General features: G+C 47.9%; 9 protein-coding genes across 9 annotated transcripts; 5 read left to right on the forward strand and 4 right to left on the reverse strand.

Moving 5' to 3' along the window:
* Positions 1-660: 660 nt before the first annotated feature.
* On the forward strand, positions 661-2602 carry BJ212DRAFT_1364751 (uncharacterized protein). The gene is made up of 3 exons (XM_041336045.1): positions 661-947; positions 998-2218; positions 2272-2602. The coding sequence occupies exons 1-3, from the start codon at positions 906-908 to the stop codon at positions 2359-2361; spliced, it is 1353 nt and encodes a 450-aa protein (XP_041191597.1). The 5' UTR covers positions 661-905; the 3' UTR covers positions 2362-2602.
* Positions 2603-2823: 221 nt separating this feature from the next.
* Positions 2824-4708, forward strand: BJ212DRAFT_1447732 (Dor1-like family-domain-containing protein; the record flags this gene model as incomplete). Its single annotated transcript, XM_041338439.1, has 2 exons — positions 2824-4020; positions 4073-4708. The coding sequence occupies 2 exons, from the start codon at positions 2824-2826 to the stop codon at positions 4706-4708; spliced, it is 1833 nt and encodes a 610-aa protein (XP_041191598.1).
* A 678-nt stretch (positions 4709-5386) lies between these two features.
* Positions 5387-8285, forward strand: BJ212DRAFT_386057 (general substrate transporter). Its single transcript, XM_041343065.1, has 16 exons — positions 5387-5719; positions 5773-5775; positions 5891-5925; positions 5982-6094; positions 6146-6154; positions 6206-6378; positions 6431-6518; positions 6573-6707; positions 6764-7014; positions 7068-7107; positions 7158-7254; positions 7309-7353; positions 7406-7622; positions 7675-7726; positions 7788-7890; positions 7941-8285. Exons 1-16 carry the CDS (start codon positions 5659-5661, stop codon positions 8061-8063), a joined length of 1545 nt encoding a protein of 514 aa, XP_041191599.1. The 5' UTR covers positions 5387-5658; the 3' UTR covers positions 8064-8285.
* A 3-nt stretch (positions 8286-8288) lies between these two features.
* BJ212DRAFT_386147 (uncharacterized protein) lies at positions 8289-9078 on the reverse strand. Its single transcript, XM_041343066.1, has 3 exons — positions 8962-9078; positions 8624-8906; positions 8289-8570 (listed from the first exon to the last, which is right to left on the reverse strand). The coding sequence occupies exons 1-3, from the start codon at positions 9025-9027 to the stop codon at positions 8374-8376; spliced, it is 546 nt and encodes a 181-aa protein (XP_041191600.1). The 5' UTR covers positions 9028-9078; the 3' UTR covers positions 8289-8373.
* Positions 9079-10427: 1349 nt separating this feature from the next.
* BJ212DRAFT_1300838 (uncharacterized protein) lies at positions 10428-11144 on the reverse strand (the record flags this gene model as incomplete). The annotated part of the gene is made up of 2 exons (XM_041333037.1): positions 10428-10558; positions 10613-11144. 2 exons carry the CDS (start codon positions 11142-11144, stop codon positions 10428-10430), a joined length of 663 nt encoding a protein of 220 aa, XP_041191601.1.
* Positions 11145-12530: 1386 nt separating this feature from the next.
* Positions 12531-14034, reverse strand: BJ212DRAFT_1364804 (myo inositol monophosphatase). The gene is made up of 8 exons (XM_041336046.1): positions 13774-14034; positions 13640-13716; positions 13476-13588; positions 13309-13420; positions 13079-13262; positions 12996-13010; positions 12931-12946; positions 12531-12877 (listed from the first exon to the last, which is right to left on the reverse strand). The coding sequence occupies exons 1-8, from the start codon at positions 14004-14006 to the stop codon at positions 12635-12637; spliced, it is 993 nt and encodes a 330-aa protein (XP_041191602.1). The 5' UTR covers positions 14007-14034; the 3' UTR covers positions 12531-12634.
* A 713-nt stretch (positions 14035-14747) lies between these two features.
* BJ212DRAFT_386205 (proteasome subunit alpha type 5) lies at positions 14748-16116 on the forward strand. The gene is made up of 7 exons (XM_041343067.1): positions 14748-14880; positions 14938-14982; positions 15032-15057; positions 15104-15468; positions 15527-15629; positions 15685-15780; positions 15834-16116. Exons 1-7 carry the CDS (start codon positions 14856-14858, stop codon positions 15900-15902), a joined length of 729 nt encoding a protein of 242 aa, XP_041191603.1. The 5' UTR covers positions 14748-14855; the 3' UTR covers positions 15903-16116.
* A 328-nt stretch (positions 16117-16444) lies between these two features.
* Positions 16445-18296, forward strand: BJ212DRAFT_1364816 (uncharacterized protein). Its single transcript, XM_041336047.1, has 4 exons — positions 16445-17016; positions 17078-17233; positions 17289-17700; positions 17752-18296. Exons 1-4 carry the CDS (start codon positions 16638-16640, stop codon positions 18227-18229), a joined length of 1425 nt encoding a protein of 474 aa, XP_041191604.1. The 5' UTR covers positions 16445-16637; the 3' UTR covers positions 18230-18296.
* Positions 18297-18613: 317 nt separating this feature from the next.
* On the reverse strand, positions 18614-21287 carry BJ212DRAFT_1432757 (guanine nucleotide binding protein, alpha subunit). The gene is made up of 11 exons (XM_041337708.1): positions 20884-21287; positions 20668-20761; positions 20000-20608; positions 19901-19953; positions 19696-19848; positions 19585-19640; positions 19419-19535; positions 19282-19366; positions 19162-19227; positions 19059-19112; positions 18614-19008 (listed from the first exon to the last, which is right to left on the reverse strand). The coding sequence occupies exons 1-11, from the start codon at positions 21131-21133 to the stop codon at positions 18959-18961; spliced, it is 1587 nt and encodes a 528-aa protein (XP_041191605.1). The 5' UTR covers positions 21134-21287; the 3' UTR covers positions 18614-18958.
* Positions 21288-21633: the final 346 nt, after the last annotated feature.

Consider the following 21633-nt stretch of genomic DNA (forward strand, 5'->3'; position numbering starts at 1 on the left):
CCTTTCATGAGCCTTCATTACAGTTTATTACTTGTGAGAACACGAACGTCGTGTGCAAACCTGTGTAAACTCGCGTGTACCTTGGTAAATCAGGGGGAAGTCTAAAATTTTCCGAGTAAATACCATTTCGCCTCCGGCTCGCTGAGGCAGAATCCAGAAGCTTTTTAGTAGAACATCGTTTCGCCTCCGACTCGATTTGAAGCAATGTGACCGTCTGCGATTGATTGGTACACGGGCATTGAGCGGGGCTGTGAGAGATTTAGTCTATCGATTGTGATTGGCTGGAGGCTGGAACAGATTGCTTTGTCTGAGCGCCAGAACTTGAGGGCTGTCCGCCCGGCAACAACCGACGGTGGGTTGCCCCTAGCAGTGGAAGAAGGTTCATGACAGAATGTCAGGACAATGAAAATGAGTCATGGTGATGCACACCGTGTGTCGTGGGATGTAATTCAATGGCAGTGGAACATCGATAAATCCGAATCATCTGAAGGCATAGGAAACTGGATGTCCCTACTATGCCCCCTTAATTGAAGGAAGACTTCTCAATCGATGATTTGTACAGACCATCGGAGAACTTGTAGGGTCTCGTTTCAGTAAACGTATAAGCTGCGTTAACGTTTCGATTGGTTGAGATCTAAAAATGGAAGGTGTGGACCGTGTAAACGGAGGCAATGCTCATCTACTTACCACCATCACGAGAGTTCGGAACGGCTCGTGTCTCGTCATTGTGCCCCGGCGGCAATGTCAGCCTAAGCTGCGGTCATTTCATTTCACCGTCTTCATATAAATATGAGTCCACGCAATACGTTGAATTCAATTTTCAGCCTCCTAGAGCTGAACAAGAGCTGATCAGCTCTGCCAATCTTGGCCTATACATTGCGTCTCTTGATCAGTGATCTAATATTATGACTTTTTGCGGATACTTACCATATTCCGGACCTCCAATGGTGAGTAATTCGATGCAAGTCGTCGGGGCGCACGTTGACAGCATCTGCAGGTCGTGGAACACGAAATTTCACTCAAATTCACGACCAGTCCTTCTCCTAATGACTCGGAAGTTTACGACAACATTCGAACACCGCACGTGCCCGCTAGCGGCATCCCCATCGAAATGGTGCTGACCATCTTTGAGGCCGCGTACTTCGACGATAGAGGTGGTCCTGACATCGACCTCTTAAGCAAGTGCACACTTGTTTGCAAAGCATGGTCGCTACATGCTCAAAAACTTTTGTTTCGACGAGTTCGCCTCCGCTCGCACTCAGCGTTTGCCTCGTTTACTCACGCTGTCAACCGGAGTTCCCCGCGTGGGCAAATACTCGGTGACGCCGTTATTCAGATGCACGCGGTCCTTGATTATAACCAGCCTGGTTGCCTCGATCAATCGTCACTCACTGTTGCAGTGGCTAATTGCCCCAATTTGTATGAGCTAGACCTTGCCCAGTACGGGTGCGTGGCTCCTGGTAAAGATGTCGTCGGAAGTCCCGCCCAGGAACGCATGCGGCGTCCCGCACCGTCTTTTGACGAGCATTCTCTGGCATTACTTAGTGCTGGCCCGCGCATCACGGCTCTGAACTTCAGCAACTGGTCGGAGAACAATCAGTCTGTTCTCCAACTTCTCGAAGTTTGGCCTTCTTTAAAATCACTCTCCATCACTGGAACATCTCCCGTTCTATCTCCTGACGTGACGTATCCACCCTTCCCCTGCGCTCTGGAAGAACTGCGCTTGAACTGCCAAAGAGAACCTGCCAAGGAATTTCTTGGCTGGCTCTTGCATCGCTCCGCGGAAGAAAAAAGTTTACGAGTCATTGACTTGGAGCGTCAGCCAAGTCCCGAGCTTTTGGACTTCCTCGTCGAGAAGCACGGCGAAACGTTACACTCGCTAGCCGTTCCATCTTTTGCTATGCATGAGCACGCACATGCGGCGATGCGATGCCGCTCTCTTCGTGAGCTTCGTACCGAGAGTTCATGGTCTTCTCCTGTCATTTGCCGTCAAATGCCAGAGACTATACAGCACCTAGCATTCGGGCTGGACCTGGACACCCTTCTCAATCCTATCATCGATCTCGTCAAGACTCGAGACGACCTGCAAGCTGTCACAGTTAACATTTGGCGTGACGGCCACCGTCATCCACAGCTCGCATCTCTGCAGATGACGTGTGCATACCGCGGTGTCGACCTCCGTCTAACGCGGGACGTGCGAAGAATGCGCTTGTTGGTAGTGAGTGAACAGCCTTCTTTCCTGCTGTAAATTGTCATTAATCGACCGAATAGCGCGGGGATCCAGTTGTGCCGCCGACGTACCCGCGCACTCAGACTCTCGACAGTATGCAACCTGCTGTCCGCCCTGTTTTTGTGGCATAATCTGACGATTACGATTCCATCATGACACTTGAATCCTATTACCTACGAGTACCAATGTATTTGTCAATACTGTAGCACCACCTCCCATTTTATGTCGGCTCTTGCATTATCACCTTCTAATCACACACCTTAGCCATTCGTTCATGAATATTCTCTATTGTAGCTGTTGGAATACGTATCATCTTATACATCAATATGACAGAATTATTACTTTATTGCACACGACGAGCGCTCAACCACTGCAATAATTATTGACCTTCTCGGTCACGGTTAGTCCCACATGTCCGTGGTCGTTCACTTCTTTTTGTGATAGACGGCAAAAATAAACCCATTTTGCTTGGCAAAACGGTTATTGCGCTTCATACACGCAGCCTCGAGTCTTCGATCCCTGCAAGGTGCGCTCTTCATTTTTGTTGGTTTTGGAACTGAGTGATGAACTATCTAAGTGAGTAGCAGTCGACGATGACCACGGCGGTCTCAACGTTCAGCGAGCTATCGAGCCTTTCAGACGTCTTCTCTGGCTCGCTGCTCGCGTCGAGCCCATCCAATCTTGATTTTCTTGCCGAACTACCCACCAATGCGCTCTCAGACTTGCTCTCAACGCCAACTGCGCTCACGACGCAATCTCATACGTTGACTTCTTCACTCACTGCTTTGACACATACATCTTATCCGACCTTTCTCTCCCTTCACCACACGTCAACAGCGCTTCTGACATCACTCTCTTCATTCGACACGTCACTAAATTCTCTTATCAACACCGCTCTACCAGCTCTCGATGATGCTGCACGCGTTTTTCGCGAGAAGACTGGTCCAGAGGTTATCGAGGGAAGGCAGAAGGCACGCATTGTATTGGAGCAGCACGACAAACTGCGTGACTTGCTTGATATTCCGGTTCTCATCGACACATGCGTCCGCAACGGGCTCTATGCAGAAGCTCTTTCACTGGCTGCCCACGCGTCATCTGCATTGTCCTCTCTAGTCGCTCAAACTAGGAAGAATCTCAGCAATGACGAAGAAGCTACGCAGGGTTTGCCGTTTCAACTTGCGGATTCCTTACAAGCTGAGATAGCTTCCTCGCTGCATTCCATGCAGCTCATCCTCCTGAACACATTATATGAACCCGCTCGCAAGCTACCAGCGTTCTGGAAAGCAGTACAATTTCTTCGTCGAATGAAGGCGATGCACGAGGACGAACTAGCGCTCGTGTTCATAAGCGCTCGAATTGGATGCCTTCGTGATGCGTTGGATGGCATTGAAAGGGATGCTGGCATACCTTCGAATGTTGGAAGTCTGGAGTTCAAGTTCCCAGCTGGAAGCACTGTAGAGGAAAGAGAGCGGGAGATTGATAGGGAGGCTGATGACGTCGCCCGGTTCTTAAAGAAGTACATTGATATTTGGAGGGAAGGCGCGTACGATCTTGTCACGCAATATGCAACGATATTCCTCGACCGTTCGCATGCTGGAGCACGGATAGCACCACCTGCGGATCAGGATGCCGAGGCATCCTCTTATATCATCCGACAAACGTTGCCTTCGACACTTCTGGAGCTGCTCCTTCCGACTCTCCGATCGTACCTTGAACGTGCTTATCCCCACCTCGCACCTCTTGCGACACAGCTTGCCTATTGTAGTTCTGCTCTAGCACGCGTAGGGATGGTAAGTGTCATACATTTTTAATCTAATTCGTATTAAATTGGTGCGCATACAGGATTTTCGTGCGCTACTATCACCACTGATTTCACGATCAGTTATCAGCGGGTTTGCACGAGACGTACGATTTGGTGTGGAGTATGAGTGGTCTGGGGTGCTCGCTAAGCATGTCACGAGCAGACCTACGCCCTCTGCTCCTTCCATTTGGCTGGTAGCTACACCTAATAGTGTGCCTGCGTTCAAGACGTTCGTTCTCTCGCCATCCAATGCTTCGCATTCTCCGCCGCAAGTGCTAACTGCCCTCCCGCCACTTGCGAAAATGTTGAACGCATATATCCGTGCGCTAAACAGGTTACGCATGCTTGCGCCTGTTGATGCTTTATCAGGCATCGTGGATGGTGCAGAAGAATGTCTTGCAAATGCAGGCCATGGTCTACTACAATATGCCAAAGACTGGCGAGGCGGGGATGCGAAGGAGATACAGATTCTACAAGCAGCTGGGGCGGCATATACCCGAGTTCTTGTTCCTTGGCTGCAGCGTGCTATTGTGGAGGGTGTTTTCAGCGCCTCACTCAAGGACCGTCAATTTGCCGCTGATGGAGCTGGAGATCCTGATGCAAGCGAAGGAAGTGAACGTGAGTTATCCTTCATAGTTAGAGAGTGGGAGAGCTGGCTAGGCTCCACAGGAATATAATGTAGAGATGCGATGGCAAAATGATCGATGCCCTTGATCTTGATTTGTTCTCTGGTCGTGAGTGTTTTTAATTCCATGAACCGACGAACCAAGACCCCACATTGTCATGTGGATCATTCTGCTCGGCAAACGATATCACCATATTGAAATATGACTCTATCATAACGGGAGCACATTGTGGTGTCCATCTTGCCGGAATGTCTTGCCGAGAATGCTCCACGGCGCTCCGACGCTCAGCCGCCTCGCACGTATCACTCCTCAGGCAAAGGAGCGACACACTAGACTAACAGCGATAGCTAACGATGCTAAGTGTGGTTAATGCAGGGGCAAGTACTGCAGGAGCAAGCCTATTTCTGAGGCGAGAACATGCGCCTTGTCGTTCCCCCACGGGCGTGTGGACTAGCACTCTTTTGATCACTTATGCCTTGACTGCTTTAACATACCGGTGTGCTTGTTCAGCAGTGACCTTGCCCAGTGACCATATTTCCCGCGCTCATGGGGTGTAACATTAGGTTCTCAGGTCACGCGTCGAGTCAGCGATAAAAGCCAATCTTCAAACGTACCGAGGTCCGACCGACGCACAAACTTCGCACCAGTATTGTAGGCCAATCTGCTTTTGAGTAATGCTCAGACTGGCTGGCCAACCGAGTGGTTGCCTGTGCGTGCAGCGAGGGCCTTAGAAAACTCTACGACTGTTCCTTACCTACAGAAAGGTTTGCTCACCTCACTTGTGTGCGGGTGGGAGTGTAACAAGCCTTTGTCTTTGGAGATCAAAGAATTCCTTCTCTTTTGATCACCGGCCCGCATGACTCTGTCATGCGTCATGATGGATGAATAGATTTCACCCCGCTTGTTCAGAACTTATACTTAAGCATGCCAGCTTAGTAGGAGGGCTTCTCCGACCCCCTTTTCTCCACCTGCCTTCTCTTAGAAGTCTCTTCCACTAGATCATGGCAAGAGATGTTCCAACGAGTCGTAGAGCGGTCTTGCTCGCTATTTTCATCGCGTTTGGTGAGTTCACTCTCGTCGCCACCATCCTGTCCTCATTGAACTCTTCTTTGCAGGAGGTGCGCAGTTGTCATGTACAGACTGGAAGACGTACGTCGTTTATTGGCAACTGCAAGGCCCTTATTTCTTTGCTCACATCGTCAGTAGATTCATTTAATTAATATTCGGTGATAGGCTTCCTGTTTGGGTATGACATGGGTGTCATTTCCGTATGTACTCATACTTCCTCAATCTTCGGCATATCTGAGCTTTTCATCTACTATAGGGATGTCTGATTATGCCAGACTTCATCCGCCGATTTGGCCAAGAAGGAACGGATGGCCAGTACATCCTGTCAAGTTCGAGACAATCGATTATTGTCTCTCTTCTATCGGCTGGGTAAGACCGCGATATCTGATTCTACTCTGCTGACATTCATACTCATCATAGCACGTTCTGGTGGGAAATTTATCTCCTGTTATTGTTATTGTAGTCTGATGATGCCTCAAGTGGAGCCCTCGCTCAAGCGTTCACATCTGATCGGCTTGGACGTCGTGGATCCATTCTGTTCTGGTCGGCTATCTTTACTGTCGGCGTGGCTATCCAAACTGGCACGACATACTCTCTTATTCAGCTGGTCATCGGGCGTTATATTGCAGGTTTAGGTGTCGGTTCATTGTCAGGTTAGTGCTGATGTCAGGATATGACTTTGTAAATATAACTACGTCTATTCAGCTATTGTGCCCCTGTACAACGGGGAAACGGCACCGAAAGCTATTCGTGGTACAATCTTGGTCATCTATCAAGTCCAAGTTATTTCAGGGTTCATGAAGTCTTTATCCTCCATCAGAATACTCACTAACGCTTGTGAATCTAGCATCTTTTTCAGTTACCTGTTTGAACTCGGAAGCCATACAATCAACAACTCTGCATCTTGGCGTATCCCCATTGGATTGCAAATGGTCTGGGGTATCATACTTTTGTCTGGCATGTTTTTCCTTCCAGAATCTCCGTACGTGTAACTTCTGAAAATCCCTCATTCAAACTGACGAATTTTACCTTGATTAGGCGACACCTTCTCGGAACTGGACGAGGTGACGAAGCGCGCAAGGTTGTTGCAGACCTCAACGGAGTTCCTGAAGACGACCCTCTTGTTATTGAGATTGTCGAGGAACTCGATTTTGCTATCAGAGAAGAGAATATGGGCGGCAAAGCCACTTGGTTAGAATGCTTCTCCACAAGAAATGCACTGTGGCGTCGGACAATAAATGGCATGATGCTTCAATTTATCCAGCAGCTTAACGGCCAGAACTTTTACTGTAGGATCGCTCATGCCGGTTGATTTTGGACCACTAATGGCTGTTGCCGACAGACTACTATGGCGACACCTTCTTTCAGAGTGCGGGTGCAGGGCGAGTCTTAAATCTCTCCGTGCAATGCAGTTTAGCTCATGTAATGGCAGACTTTCACCTTATGTCATCCAGACGGTCCTTGGAGCGGTATCAGTTATCGGAACTCTCCCCGCGCTGTACTTCATTGAGACTTGGGGTCGCCGAAAGGTATGCCTCCTTCCCCTAGACCATTAGAGCCGAAATTTACTGTTTTTTTTCCAGTCCCTGCTCCTTGGCGCATCTGGGCAAGCTATCTGTGCACTGATTGTCCGTGCACCTTATCCGTTGGAAAACAGTGCTGGACTGATATTTCTGTTAGGTTGCTTTAGTTGGGCATACCACCCTTGCGCCTACCGGAACACCGACTTCAGCGCTTACTGCTCGTAATAGAGCTGGGGGCGACGTCGTTATTACCTTCGCAGTATTTCAAGTGTTCATCTTCGGCACGACTTGGGGACCTACTCCATGGGTGTACCTGGGAGAGTCTTTCCCTCTTCGAGTGCGCCCCAAGTCAATTGCTCTCGGCAGCGCGACAAGTATGATTGCTTCCTTTCCACTATCTGAATTCGTTGCTCATGCTTGTCCAAGACTGGTTCTGGAACTTCATGCTTTCGTTCTTCTCTCCGAGGATTGTCGATCGGTGAGTCTAAACTACAGCCAAAGGTTCTAGGACATTTCTCGGAGTCTGAACGCCTCACCAGGATTGGCCCAATGATAATGTTGGTCTTCTTCGGCATGCTCGTCTTTGGATACATCTATGTGTATTTCGCAATCCCTGAAACCAAAGGTCTAACTTTAGAAGAGGTAATAATTCTTGCACGTTGTAAATTTCTGCCTATCTGATGAACAACTAGGTGGATGAGTTGTACCGCTCTGGCACCCCATCCTGGCGTTCAGTGGGCTGGCGACCGAGCGAGAAACACTATCATCACGAAGTGCATGAGAAACGAGCGTCGGACTCTACGGAGAATTCCTGAAGATATATGTGTTTGTGCTGCAATATTACGTATTGAGATGATAGTGCCTATCATGATGTACTTGCACACTGACCTACGTGGACCGTATTATTCTAAAGGATAAGTTATGTTTTCATAGGCTGTCGGGTCCTGGAAACAACGGGACAAGCCTAGATTGCTGGATTTCCCGGCCCCTGGTGGCAACGTACCTGCCATTCCAATCGGGTTAAATGATGGCTACCAATGAGAAATTCATTTTACTTGTGAAATTCGTAACTCCAAGAATGGTTTGCTCGAGGCCACATTGCTATCCCGTCAAGATACTCTTTGACTAGGACGTCGATGGAAGGCCCACATGAAGGAACCTTCCCAAGACCATCATTGAATCGTTTCTGAACTGCGGCGTGATAATGCACTGCCCAAGCCATTGCACCGCAGTTACGTCGAGGCCAAGTTCCAACATGATAATACTGATCATGTTACGGTCTTCGTTCCCAGCCGCTTGCTCTTTATTGTACGAGATTATGTCTGTGAAGATCGTAAGCATACCGCAAATCAAGACGTCCTCAATACCGCTGTACATTGTCGATCAGAACAAAGTCCGACTGTGATGCATTCAGCAAGATCCACGATGACGGGATGGTAGAACACTTCATCACGAAGGTCCATCCTCATTTCATATATGAATAAACATGGTTTTAAACCAGTCGTATACTGCCGGAGCTTCAGGTAGTCATCGATACTGCGCCTATGACCTTGTTCACGGTCAAGAACCTCGACAGCCAATCCATGAAGGTATGCAATAAATGTTTCAAGTGACGTTGAGAAGACAGGCTTGCGGATTGGATCGCACGAGCCCAAAATCTATGCAAAATACCTTAGACTTCAGATGGTCATCAAATAATTCAGAAGCACTTACTGTCGCAGGATTCATCAAGGATGCATTCACCTTCTGGCCGTATCTTATGAGGATTGCGTAGGACATTGATCACGATATTCACAATTTCATTGGTGACTGCTCCGTTTTCGATGTCCAAAAACAAGCATGATCAATTCACAGCCGATCCGGAGGTGTTCTATTTTCTCAGGAATGGAATCAAGGTTCTGTGACACGTGAATCGCTAGGGGTCAAATACGAAACTCTTGGTGTATTGGGATTAGTTGGCGCTACTAGGCGGGCTATAAGGACAATACGTGTTATAATTGAGAGCTAGTGACAATATTAGGTCGCTCAAAAATATAGTTTCCGATGATAAGTGCGAAAGTTGAAAGAGGGGGAAATTATTGCTGGTCCAATCCAGCACTTCGAACAGAACTTACATACCGGCGCCCCAGGTCAGAATCGACTTGCTTCCTATACACATCCGCAATAAATGAACGCGATGGATACTTCGACACATGTACTTACCAGACTATGGACGGCAGATGTGATTAAGTGATGCATGTTATTATTAGTGTTCAAATTTCACAGGTAGGGTCAGCCTTGTGAAAGATCTGAAGCCTTGGTTAGCCCAAGGTTAGCCAGACGCTAACTATAATAGTATGTCTTCTTTGGATCATCTCTGTCCAGGTGCCGCTTTTGAAAAGTAACTTCACACCTGGTGGAGTGCCAGTGCATTCTCGTATGTAGAGTTTTGGCTGCTAGCACTTTGAGTCGCAGGTGAAGAACACCATAGAGTGGGGACCGGCACATATGCAGCTAAGATAGCCTTGTAAACGAAGTCCTAATAATGATGGCAAGCAAGATGAGATCAATCAAGAGAATAAATGAGAACGTGATGATGGACGGCCACGAACCATGCTTTCAGAAATCAAGATTGAAAACTGCGCTTATAGTTATCTGGACGCCTCAGCAGTCATACCAATAAGTGAATTGAGCCATCGATTGGAGTCCCCAGAAATGAACAGCTCCCTCCCAGATCATATTGCTAGCACGATCGAAGCACATTTAAGGGAATAAACACCTGCGGGCACGCCTCTGGATGCCGATAGATCTGTCCGGCGCAGATCGCACTGAAAGCTCAGTAGCAATGTGTGGCCACGGCCGCCACCTGGCTGGACCATGTGTATCGGGAATGCAACGAGGATGGAGTTCCAGCTTCATTCAGGAAATAGGGCGACAGGCCAAGCAATACACGACCATGCCATTAGTGTCCAAGTTGCGCAGGTATAATAGGCTTCAATCAATGACAGTAGTACTGTGTAGAACGACATCATTACCTGTCCATATATATCGTGCCAAACGATGAGCACGAAGTAAGTCTACATGTAATGCAAATATCCAGTCCGATTAAAAACCATAATAATCCATTAAATGTCAATCAAATGCCACCATCCTCTACAACCTCCAGAAACCAGACCTAGGGAATCATAGATCAACGAAGATCAGTCCCAAACGCGGCGAAGGGTGGTGAACCCAGAGAGCAGCATTATAATAATCATCGCAACAACACCGGGGAGAGCAGAGTTTATTTTAAGCTGGGGCAACGCTCCTGAGCATCCGGCACATTGCCACCCTGAGTGTGTTCAAAGATAAGATCGACGGCGCGCATGAATGAACGCAGACTTACCACTAGCCAAAGGTGTGTATGCCTGTGGCGTATACATAGCGAACACAAGCTCGCTGTTTGGCTCCAGGTAACCAGGAGAGGGGAATGCGCTAGGGCCACCCTGGGCCCAAATATGAAGCGTGTAGCTTTCCTGAGCCAGTGGAAGGCTAGGGTTTGCAGTCTGGTAGCCATATGGATACCACACCACGCTCTGAGCGGTCCCGGGAATGACACCATCGGTGGGGCCTATGGGATATGTGTTTCCGTTTGCGCCTACTGCTGCAACAGTGAGGGCGGTGGGTGTCACAATGATGCTCGAAAAGTTCCACCCAAACGTAACATATTCGCTGGGGGCAATTTTGTAGTAGGAGTTGGATTGGATGGGAGGCATGGTTATAGTGATTATTCCAGGTTGAGCTCCTGTTGGGACTGTTGGCAATGGGGTACTCCCGTTTACGAGGGATGCCGAGCCGGAAATAGACGCAGAAGCTGAGGCTGAAGCTGAAGAGTTTCCATTCTGTTGTCTGCGCTGCAGATCAAGCTGACGATCCATGGTTTATTGTGCTCAAAGGACGAAGAGCGTCTGTGAGGTAGGCAGGACGGATGGCAGGAATGGAGAGAGCAACTAGTAGTGCAACCGTGCACCTTGAGAGAGCATGACTTGCGAGTCACACGGGATGCGTCCCAGTTCCAGGAACTTGTTTTAGACCCTGCCGCAGCGGTTGTTTTCCACGGGCCGTGACTGGTGTCCCCGAAAGAGCTATATCAAGCACTGCAGCCACAGCCCTCAGCCTTGCTACAACAAGGCGCTGACTTGGTCCCAAAATAGGATTGGGCTGAAACGATGAGACCACTGGTCCACGTCGAAACCGTGAACAAACTGAATCGTCAGCGTCAGCGAAAGAGTCCCCGACCACATTTTCAGAGACTTAAGTAGAGCTTAGTCTCTGGAGAGTGTCGACGCCAAACTCGTGAAGGTAAGTTAACCAGAACTTGAAAACCACGACTAAACTTTGTGATTTGCATCGCAAAGCTGTCATGCTCTGTCATGACGGCGTTCGTCAGTTGGTGTGACTTGGTTGTCAGGATAACCGACAGTAAGTAGCTCCGATCATTGAGTCCCACGCATGTTGATGACAAAACGATCTAATTCAGGAAGGTCGTGATTGGCGGGCGGCGAGCCCTATCTGATAATATTATCTTACAATTGAACATTCAACCAAGATGCACTCTGGAGTACGAGACGTAGTACGTCTTCAGACGAGCTCCAAAATGCAGAATGGATCAACATCAATTACTTACACTTTTTTAAGATCACGACATGGTTCAGTTCAGCTCACATGGGTCAAAAATACAGTCGAGGTCTCACCCGCAATTACTAACCCAAGATAAACCACGGGTTTCACATCGAGCTACTTGGTGGTGGCATTTTCAAGATGAACCGCGAAACACTCCAATCTGCATCATTGGAAACCTGTGTTGCAGTGGGTTCCCTCTTCTTATTTTTGGCTTTTGGTCCGATGAATTGTTCTGCGCGGGTCTTTGTGCCTGTCGATGTCTTCATTCAAATCTACGCAGGAGTTTATCTTCTTAGTCGGTCTCCTTTAAGATATGGCGATGCACCTCGTGGCTAAGAAATTGAAGGGTTATATCGACGAACACGTCACTGTGGTACGTCCAAACGCCTATCGAGTCTGCAGGGAGAAATGGCGTTTGATGGTGTACATGTTATCCTAGTCCGCCAGTGTTCGTGTCTTCACAGTTGCCTGTGTCTTTCCACTGGTAAGCTACCCACAGCCTCAACAGTGTTGGTTGTTAGGCATCTCTTCCAACATCACCGGCACCGGTCACCTTTGGCTCATGTATTTGTACGACGCTGTCAACATGCGCTGTTCGTTTGACAATATTGCATCCTGCCCTTTGAATTTACGAGTTATTTCTCCGAAAAGGTAAGTCAAGTGTCCATTAACATACAACGGGTCGATATACAGATCATTTTCGTATCCTAATCTATATACTTTGAAAGATTCTGCGAGGAAAACTCTACTTCGGTTCACCATCTTCCACAGTCTGGTAGAAATCTCTAGCAATCCGCAATTGCGCCTCTTTACCCGTTTCATTGGGGGTATCCGGGATAGCACGGATGATCAAATACTTACGACCTGTCAAGACCTCTGGCGTGACCTTGAAAGGATCGATACTACAGCCAGCAGATGTTGCGGCGGCCAGAGCTGCGTGGGATCCGACTACTACACCACCAGCTTCTTGGGCAATAACGACACCGGCCTTATAGACAAGGTGAGGTGGAGATATCGAGCACATACAACGGGTCTACTTACGCAAACATCCCATGGCCTTGTCGAGAATCAACGTGATGATCGGTATAAAAGTACAGTACACTCACCAGCAACCTATTTCCCTATCCACGTTGCGTCAAGGAAACGCATTTGTGTCAGAGAGTGTAACACGTGCAATAACACAGCTCACCAGTACAAGTCTAGACCACCTTGAGCGACCATCGAGATATTAAGCGCTGCACTGCCTAGGGAACGTATGGAATGAGCCATCCGTCCCCCTGCGATGCCATCTGCAGGATCGCCTGCGAGACGCAAGAATGAGTCGGATTTTGGTACTAGGGTCTTTTTGCCACGGTCGGAACCCCATTCGATGGCTGGGAAAGTAAGTTTGGGTATCCTCATGCATGACGCGTGACGTACCTAGAAGAGCCTTCTGCAAGGAGGGGAGGGGCTTAGGGTTGGTGAGGGGTAATTTTAGAGGTTGGCTATTGCCACGGGTGAGGAATGATCCTTGACCTTCGATCCCGGTGTACTTGATATAAGAGTTAGCGACTGCCTTTGATGTCACTCAGCACTATATTGCATACAAGGTGATCTAGGAAGGGGTTGTATATGACACCTAGAACGGGCCGCTTCTGGAAGATCAGCCCGAGGGAAATACAAGCGAATGGGAAGCCGTGAACAAAATTCGTGGTGCCATCTGAAAGTCACTGTCGGATCCCAACGAAGTCGATATGAGATCATAACCTACCGATCGGATCAACACAGAATGTTGGCTCATCCGTGAGCTCATTGCGTGTTCCAGAGGAGTACGATTCCTCTCCGATGCTATCAGGACACGAATCGATCAGCATCATTCAGTTTCTGCGTACGGTATAGACTCACAACTTGAAGCTAGGGTAAGCCATGGCAATCTCGCTCTTCACAAGCTCCTCGACAGCAACATCGTATTCGGTAACCAAATCGACAGAATTCTTCTTTTCATTGACATCCGAGGTTGACTGAATGGCTTGTGAGCCCTCGAGAATCAATGTACCGGCAGTGCGCGCGAGCTTGACGGCGAAAGTCAAGATAGAGCGCAAGTCGACAGGCTTCGGTGTTTGTGTAGCAGCTGACATAGTGGTTGAAAGCAAGTGGAGTAATTGAGCTGAGCGCCGCTAAGCCCACTGGCCGGCCGATTTGCGAGAACGTTACCTCTAAGAGATCTATCGATATCATTAAGCTTGTAATTCACTAGCAGATCTAGATGCATATGTATCATCTCCGTAGTGACTGGTGTTTAATGAGACTAGTTGACCGACCACACCACTAAAAACATGCAAGCGAGGTCTTTGCTAGCAACGACGTCTAGTTCAAACCACGCATTCAAACTTGCAATTCCAAGCACTCTTCTGGAAATTTGAGGAAGGAGCCATCATTGAACTGGGTGATCATGGACGAGAAGGGTGCTATCATCGACGTATCTGGGTAAATGGGAGAAGATAATAAATGACACAATTTGTAGATGTGCGCGCACCTTCTCATATACTCATGGAACCTGAAGAACGACAGGGAAAAAGAAAAGGCTATTGCGCTGTATGGAAAGTGAGATTTATGGGGGCCAAAAGCAGCAGTCGCCATCAAAAGTACTCGCATCTGATAACAAGTTGCTGAGATACCCTGCCTACCCTGAATCTGTCGATGATGTTACGATGATGTTCAGTCGAGCTGAGATGAAGCCTCTTGGATACCCAGTAGTTGTCAACGCTACTCGACTGAACACCAAAGCATAGCAAGGAGTACTCTAAAATCAGTCAACCATTTTTTCGAGACGAGATTGGAGAGCAAACTTGAAGACCGAAAAGTGCCACATCAGTCCTGCAAATGGAAATTCTTTTCCACACGCCAGCTTGACCGACCGACGCGCGTCGACAAGTGCACTTAACGCAGAACCCCTCATACTTCCACTTCTCTACTCCCTGTAAACCATGTTCTTGACGCGTTCCGAGTACGGTGTGTTCATTCTGACGGCTCAACATCATCATCCTATAGAGCTCATCGTATTTGCAGATCGTGGTGTCAACACATTCTCCCCAGAAGGTCGACTGTTCCAAGGTGCGTTAGACAACCCGACATCCTGAAATTGTTATCTGAAAGGATACAGTCGAATATGCTATCGAAGCTATTAAGGTACACACGAAATCGTGCACACGAATATATATCTTATCTTCCCCAGCTCGGATCGACAACAGTTGGCGTACGCACTCCCGATGGCGTAGTCCTCGCAGTAGAGAAGCGCGTCCAATCTCCACTCCTAGAATCAAGCTCCATAGAAAAGATTATGGAAATCGATACCCACCTTGGATGCGCAATGTCAGGCCTCACAGCTGACGCTCGCACCATGATCGACCATGCACGCGTCACCGCCCAGAATCATGCTTTCACTTATGACGAGAGGATTAAAGTTGAGAGTGTCACTCAGGCTGTGTGTGATCTGGCATTGCGATTTGGTGAAAGTGTGCACGACGAAGAGGCGATGATGAGTCGGCCTTTTGGTGTTGCGCTGCTTATTGCTGGTGTCGACGAACTGGGACCACAACTGTGAGTGCAACCAAGTGGATAGCCTTGTTCAACCTGATCCCCTGCGGACTATTGGTAGATACCACACGGATCCCTCGGGCACCTTCATGAGGTATAATGCAAAAGCCATAGGGTCAGGGTCAGAAGCAGCACAAAGCGAGCTGCAGGACAAGTGGCATAAGGTATAATACTCACATCTTGAACGTGTTCTTCCGTATTCAACGCATCGTTGGACAGCAAATGACGTTGCTTGAGGCACAAAAACTGACGCTGCGAGTCCTAAAGCAAGTCATGGAGGAGAAACTAGATCACCACAACGTCCAGTTAGCACAGGCATGTGTCTCTCTGCATTCTCTCCCGAATATTCGTAACTAACTTCCCCATAGGTCACGCCACAGAGAGGCTTTGCGATATTGGACGAGGTAGAATTGAAGGAAATTATTGACGCCATGTAATGTTTGAGGTAGATGACAATATTAGTCAGATAGTCTCGAGGCGTGTCTTTGCTAACATTCCGTGATCGCAAACCTGGGTCGATGTCGGGAGAACTGAGCTACTGGTACAATACTTGTACCTATTATACCAACGGGAACGGCATGGTTGTGACTTCAACTCACTAGTGGACTGAAAAGCTAGAGAGATAAGTCATCTGCAAGCGGCTGTCTTGTACAAGATCTGATGCCTTGCTTAGCCAGAGGCTGGCAGTATTTTATCTTCTGTGCATTATTCCTATCGCAAGGTTGCTTCTCGATAACAGCAACTTTGCACCCGGTAGAGTGCATGCTAGATCTTCAGCTTTCTTCTTCGTGTGAAGTCCTCTGGGTTTGATCCAAGAGAGTGGTGAAAAAATGTACTCATCGGAGTATCTACTGTAGCTATAGGGAGGAGTGTCTGCTATGGAAGTAACTTCATCTAGGACCAAAATTACCAAATTCAGCTATCACGTGATATGTTGACGCCACTAATTACTTTCAAAATTTAACCATCTAAAGTCACTAGCGAAACGCTGTGCAATGGGTTTTCGGCGGCCAGCAGAGGCTGGCAGTCACGGGTGTCTGACATTCCTTGCCGAGACGGTTGCTATCAGGTCAACCTGTGCTCATCGATGGCACCTGGAACCCATGTCCGCCACTGAGATATTAAAGTGAGCAGGATGTTCGATATACGACATTAACACCTTCCCCCAAGTAATGCGCTTATTTTTCTGCACGATCCTCTACCTCGTTCAAGTGATCCGAGCTTCCCAGACTATCAATACTAGCGAAGATTATGAAGCTCTGTCGTTATCATTCACGAACAGAACTTTGTGGAATATCATCTCCAGTTGTGTTCTCACTCTCTTTGCGTGCATATACAGCACCGTTCACCCCAATATTCCGAGTCCTGAGGACAGTCCCGTTTCTATCATATGGCGGCGACTTGGTATGATGATAATGGTGCTGTTCTATCCTGAACTCATCATCGCATGGGCCATGGGCCAGTGGCTCAGCGCTCGCCAGGTTACAAAGAAGTTCAAGAAATCGGGACATTTCGGTGTTGAAGCACCTGCAGAGCAATATGAACTTGAAGGTGAAACGATCATTTGATTTTGCGTCGTGAACAATTCCTCATACCTCCCTCACTTCTCAAGATCGTGACGGCACTCGGCTTCTCGAACCGCATGCTGAAGTTGCTGCTTCGGCAGTTCATAGTACTCCGGTGTCCACTTCAGGATATGGGTTAACTCGTGCTCTCGCGAAACCATTCAAAACGTTATGGAAGGCTTATTTTTCAAAGCAATTTGAAGGTAAGCTTGATTCACCTTATCTCAAATGACGGCTTTGACTCATGTGATTGCGTAGATTATGAGTGGACTCAGACGCACAGCTTCTTTGTGCTGATGGGCGGTTTCATGCTTTATGATGTAGACGGGAAACCCTACTCTACAATACAGCCTGGCCAACTTCTCAGGCTCATAGACGAAGGGTGTATCGATGCACCTATCATAACGGCAAATCAGATTCGCGACAAGAGCAAAGGCAACGTGATATCAAAAGGAACTCTCATGCTTCAGGTGGGGTGGTTCGTTATGCAGCTCATCACCCGCGCTGTCTATCACCTCGACACCACCGAGTTTGAAATAGCGACACTCGCTTTTGCGGTTCTCAATTTCCTCACATATCCTATGTGGTGGAATAAGCCCCTCGATGTACAATGTCCTTACCCAGTGTACTGGAAGTCAACCACGTCAGTACCAAGCGACTACTTTAATGAGTATGTCGTTGCCTCGATCAATTTTACTGCTACTGATTATGTCTCCCTCAGGTATGAAGAATTTGAAGAGTCCTTCCCTATGATTTTGCAAATCATTTTAACATTCTTACTTTCACCTGTGGAGATGCTGGGTGCCCCCGATATTAACGGCTCCCCATCATCCCGAATGCTACGAGTTCGAACATTTGGTGGCCACATCCGACTGGAGGGCTGGTACGAGTATGTTCCTTTCGTTGCCGCATTCCTTATGGCAACGATCTTCGGCGGCGTCCATTGTATCGCTTGGTATTTTACCTTCCCCACATCGACGGATCGGGCGCTATGGCGCATAAGTGCTATTGCTATAACTGGCACACCCATTGCTGGAGCCTTATTCGGATACCTGATGGGCCCATTCATTGTATTTTGTGTCCTGTCATACGTCTCAGGACGTGTCATACTCTTGGTGCTTATGTTTACCACCATACGCGATTTTCCTCCTGGCGCATACCTGGCGGTGTCATGGACGAGTATCGTGCCCCATTTGTAGCTCTGCTTATGGTACCTGTCTTTGTATATTTTTGTGATCATATTCACGCAATGTCATGCTTATGGACCTGGTGCCTGGTAAATGAATTCGAGCGTGCTGCGGAATACTCATGACGCGAACAAAGTTCAAAAAACTGGACTTGCTCATCGATGAACCCGACGGCAATGTGCGATGGAGGGCAGCGAAACAGGGCTGTTTGGGACGCTATGACTGGTCTCGAAACGGACGATAACGAGGAAGTGACTGGAGCGAGATTGATATATGTAGGCAATGCGCACCGGTTGGGCGGGACCGCCAGGCCCGGCCGCCGGCGATTTGGGATGCATGCGCACAGGCTGATGGCTTAGATCTAGTGTCTGAATGGGAAAACTGACACCATATAATGAGGAAGATGATAATATTATAACGCCTTTCCTGGCATCTCGTCGCATTCGAGTGAAGGGTAAGAGTAGTCGAACGTTAATACTGGTATGAAAAATCTAATTAGCGGAAGGGTATGGTAAATCTGTACTACTACTAAGTCAACAATCGTAATGCTGGACGCATGGTATACAATCTGAAAGGTCTGAATATGAGATAGAAGAACAGTATTTGAACTCATGGGGGATGCTTGGAACGAACAATTGCAATAACAGATGAATAAAGAAAGGGCATAATAGTACGCGGATAATGTAGAAATCCGTCAAAGGAATGATTTTAGGCGCCTCGGGTAAAGAGCGGTAAAAGGCGTTACATCAAATGAATGTTCTTCAAGTTTACGGTAATGATGATATCTCGTACTGTAACAAAATAGTGAGCAATCAGCCCTTAAGGACAAAATATCACGAACCATTCTGTATGATCGTGGCAGTCCGCCTGGTGTCAGTAACTGACGTGAAATGAACTATCGTGCAGCGTAAGAAACGAGTCCTCCGATGCTAAGGTTTGCCTACTCTTGAACTCCCTCTCCTTATTCGACGAGAATGCTTGATGAATGCTACCGAACTTGTTATAAAAGTCTGCACAAAACTACTTGAGAGGTACTCCTGATGGCAAGGACCATTACCACCTACATGTAGATACATTTTCGTAATCATTTGGTCTGTCGCCATAGCGCGGGATATGGTGGCTGAGCCGTACACCGCTCTTGAGCTTTGCCTAAAGTATCGTCAGGATCATCGCCTTGCTTTCCGAAGGAATAACAACAGACCTGCAAAAGATCGACCTTGTTTAGGAAAAGAATGATGCTGACGTGTGCAAGTAGTTTGTTTGATATGACGGATTTCCATAACAGCAAGGAGTCTTCTAGTCTGTTCACCTCCGGATCCTATACAATTATCAGTACGTCACGTAGAGATGAGCAATCATTTACTGACCTCTGCTAATAACTGATCGAAAGCAGAGATAGGTGCCAGAAAAATAATCGCATTCACTACATGGAAATATCAACGAATGATTCTCATCAAAAGAACGAGTTATATAATTACCATCTTCGAAGTAAGGTGCCCAAGCGTGCCGTTGATTTCGGGAACCTCCTACGTCATAAATCTTCCATGTGGTGAACCGGCGCTGGGAATCAGCAATTGAGAAAGAGTGCTCAACGACGCCCGTGGTCTTGAGCCGAGCTTTCAAGACATCCTCTAAACAAATATTGTGAGAGATGGCATGTTTTTAGACAGCCAATTAACCTACGATCGCTCGGAAAATACCGTAGAGCGGTGATACGGGATATTTCGTCCAAAAAGCTGTTTGTCGTCAAGAAAAATACAATATCGGATACGAAACACCCACAAGCCACTGCCCTCTTCCACTCTGATCCGCTTCTCCCGTAGGCGCTGTTTGACACTGGGGTCTTTCCACAATGCCAGCATCGGCTGAGCGCAAGAATTGAGCACATGAACAGGGTCACTTGGATCGTCCCACCAGCCCTCAATTTCATTAGTGTGTGCACTCTTAGGACTCTTGATCCTATTGCCAAGGGAAAAGGCCTTTTTCCAGTTCGAGGTATGATGAACGCTAACTTCTACATTCTTTGATTTAGACGAGCTGTTGCTTGACCCACCAGGGGAAGGGAGGCTCGTCGAGGGAGAAAGCGGGGAGGATGTCCATGATGGTGGTATGGTGATGAATGGTGCGGGTCGGCCGTTCTTGCCAACAGTAACATGGGCATTAGAGTTACCGTTTGCATAGATACTCCAATCAGGCTTTGAAGGGGCAGTGTGGGTAGGCTCGTCTCCATTCGGGGATGATAACATTCGGATCAAACGTTCCTCCAGCTCTCTCAGAGGTTCCAATGCATGACGATATTGGGGATACTTGACGACCCTAGTCGCGGAGGACAGGCTAGTCAACTCCTGATCTTCTGCTTCGTCTGATTCAGGGGAGACAGCATCAAGGATTCTGGAATTAGGCGTCGTTATCACACATGCTACTGGGTTTGAAGTGGTAATAGGACTCACCGGCGAACGGATCGTACGAGATTAAGATATATTACAGCTCTCCATGCAATTCGGTCAGCATGGAAGGCAGCAGTCGCATGCATCAATTGAAATTCTGGATGAAATGGGTTAGTGTAGCCCAGACATGTCCAATGCATGAAGTTATTATGTCTGCAGCTCGTTTTCGCACAAAAAAATGAAGAGACGAAGCAGAAAGTCTATGTGATGATGACTCACGTTTCAGAGTCGTACTCTTGCCGCTCTCACTCTGTCCCAGAATCAAGACCTTAATTTCAGGTTTTGTCTTCTTCTCTTTCTTCTCTGCACGGAGCATTTCATCAATTCCATCACTGACCCGCTTAGCCTCTGACTCTGCTTCCAATCTCCTTTCACGATCTGCAGCACTCTCGTTTGGAGGGGGCATGAGCGCAGCAGCCAGTGGGTCGGAAAGGGATCGGCGCCGGTTTGGCTCCAGAGGCCGAGCCATTGTCGTGGACAACCACAAGACGGGCACAGAGACAAGGATGGTCTAGAGAGAAAACCGAAGGCCTAATCGTGCTTGAGAAATGGTTTTTATAAGTGCAACAGGCTAACAAGAGGCTAGTCGCGACAAGCGCTTCCAAAAGAAGGTTCCACTTGGCACGTGGCTATTTTTTCTAAATTTCTCTTATTTTGGCTGTCACGCCGCTAGGGCTACCTCTACTTCCTGGGCGATATGAGGTATCAAAACAGCGTCCAGGTCAACACCTACGCCGCGGACGGTGTTATACTAGACGAAGTTAGGTACATCGTGTCACGCGGAGAGAGCATATCTAGGTTTCACTTATACACGACCGCCGATGTCACGGCGGTTTCTTCAAAAATCCCCGGCATGCAATTTAAACGCTTTCCATGCGAGCAAGATCATCGTCTACTATTCATGGGAAAAGCCTCCTGCCGAACGAAGGACTTCATTTCATCCGTACTTCTCAATTCCGTGGTCCAAGG

Source organism: Suillus subaureus, assembly GCF_016647635.1.
Source record: "Suillus subaureus strain MN1 chromosome Unknown BJ212scaffold_22, whole genome shotgun sequence".
In the NCBI taxonomy this organism is placed as follows: domain Eukaryota; kingdom Fungi; phylum Basidiomycota; class Agaricomycetes; order Boletales; family Suillaceae; genus Suillus; species Suillus subaureus.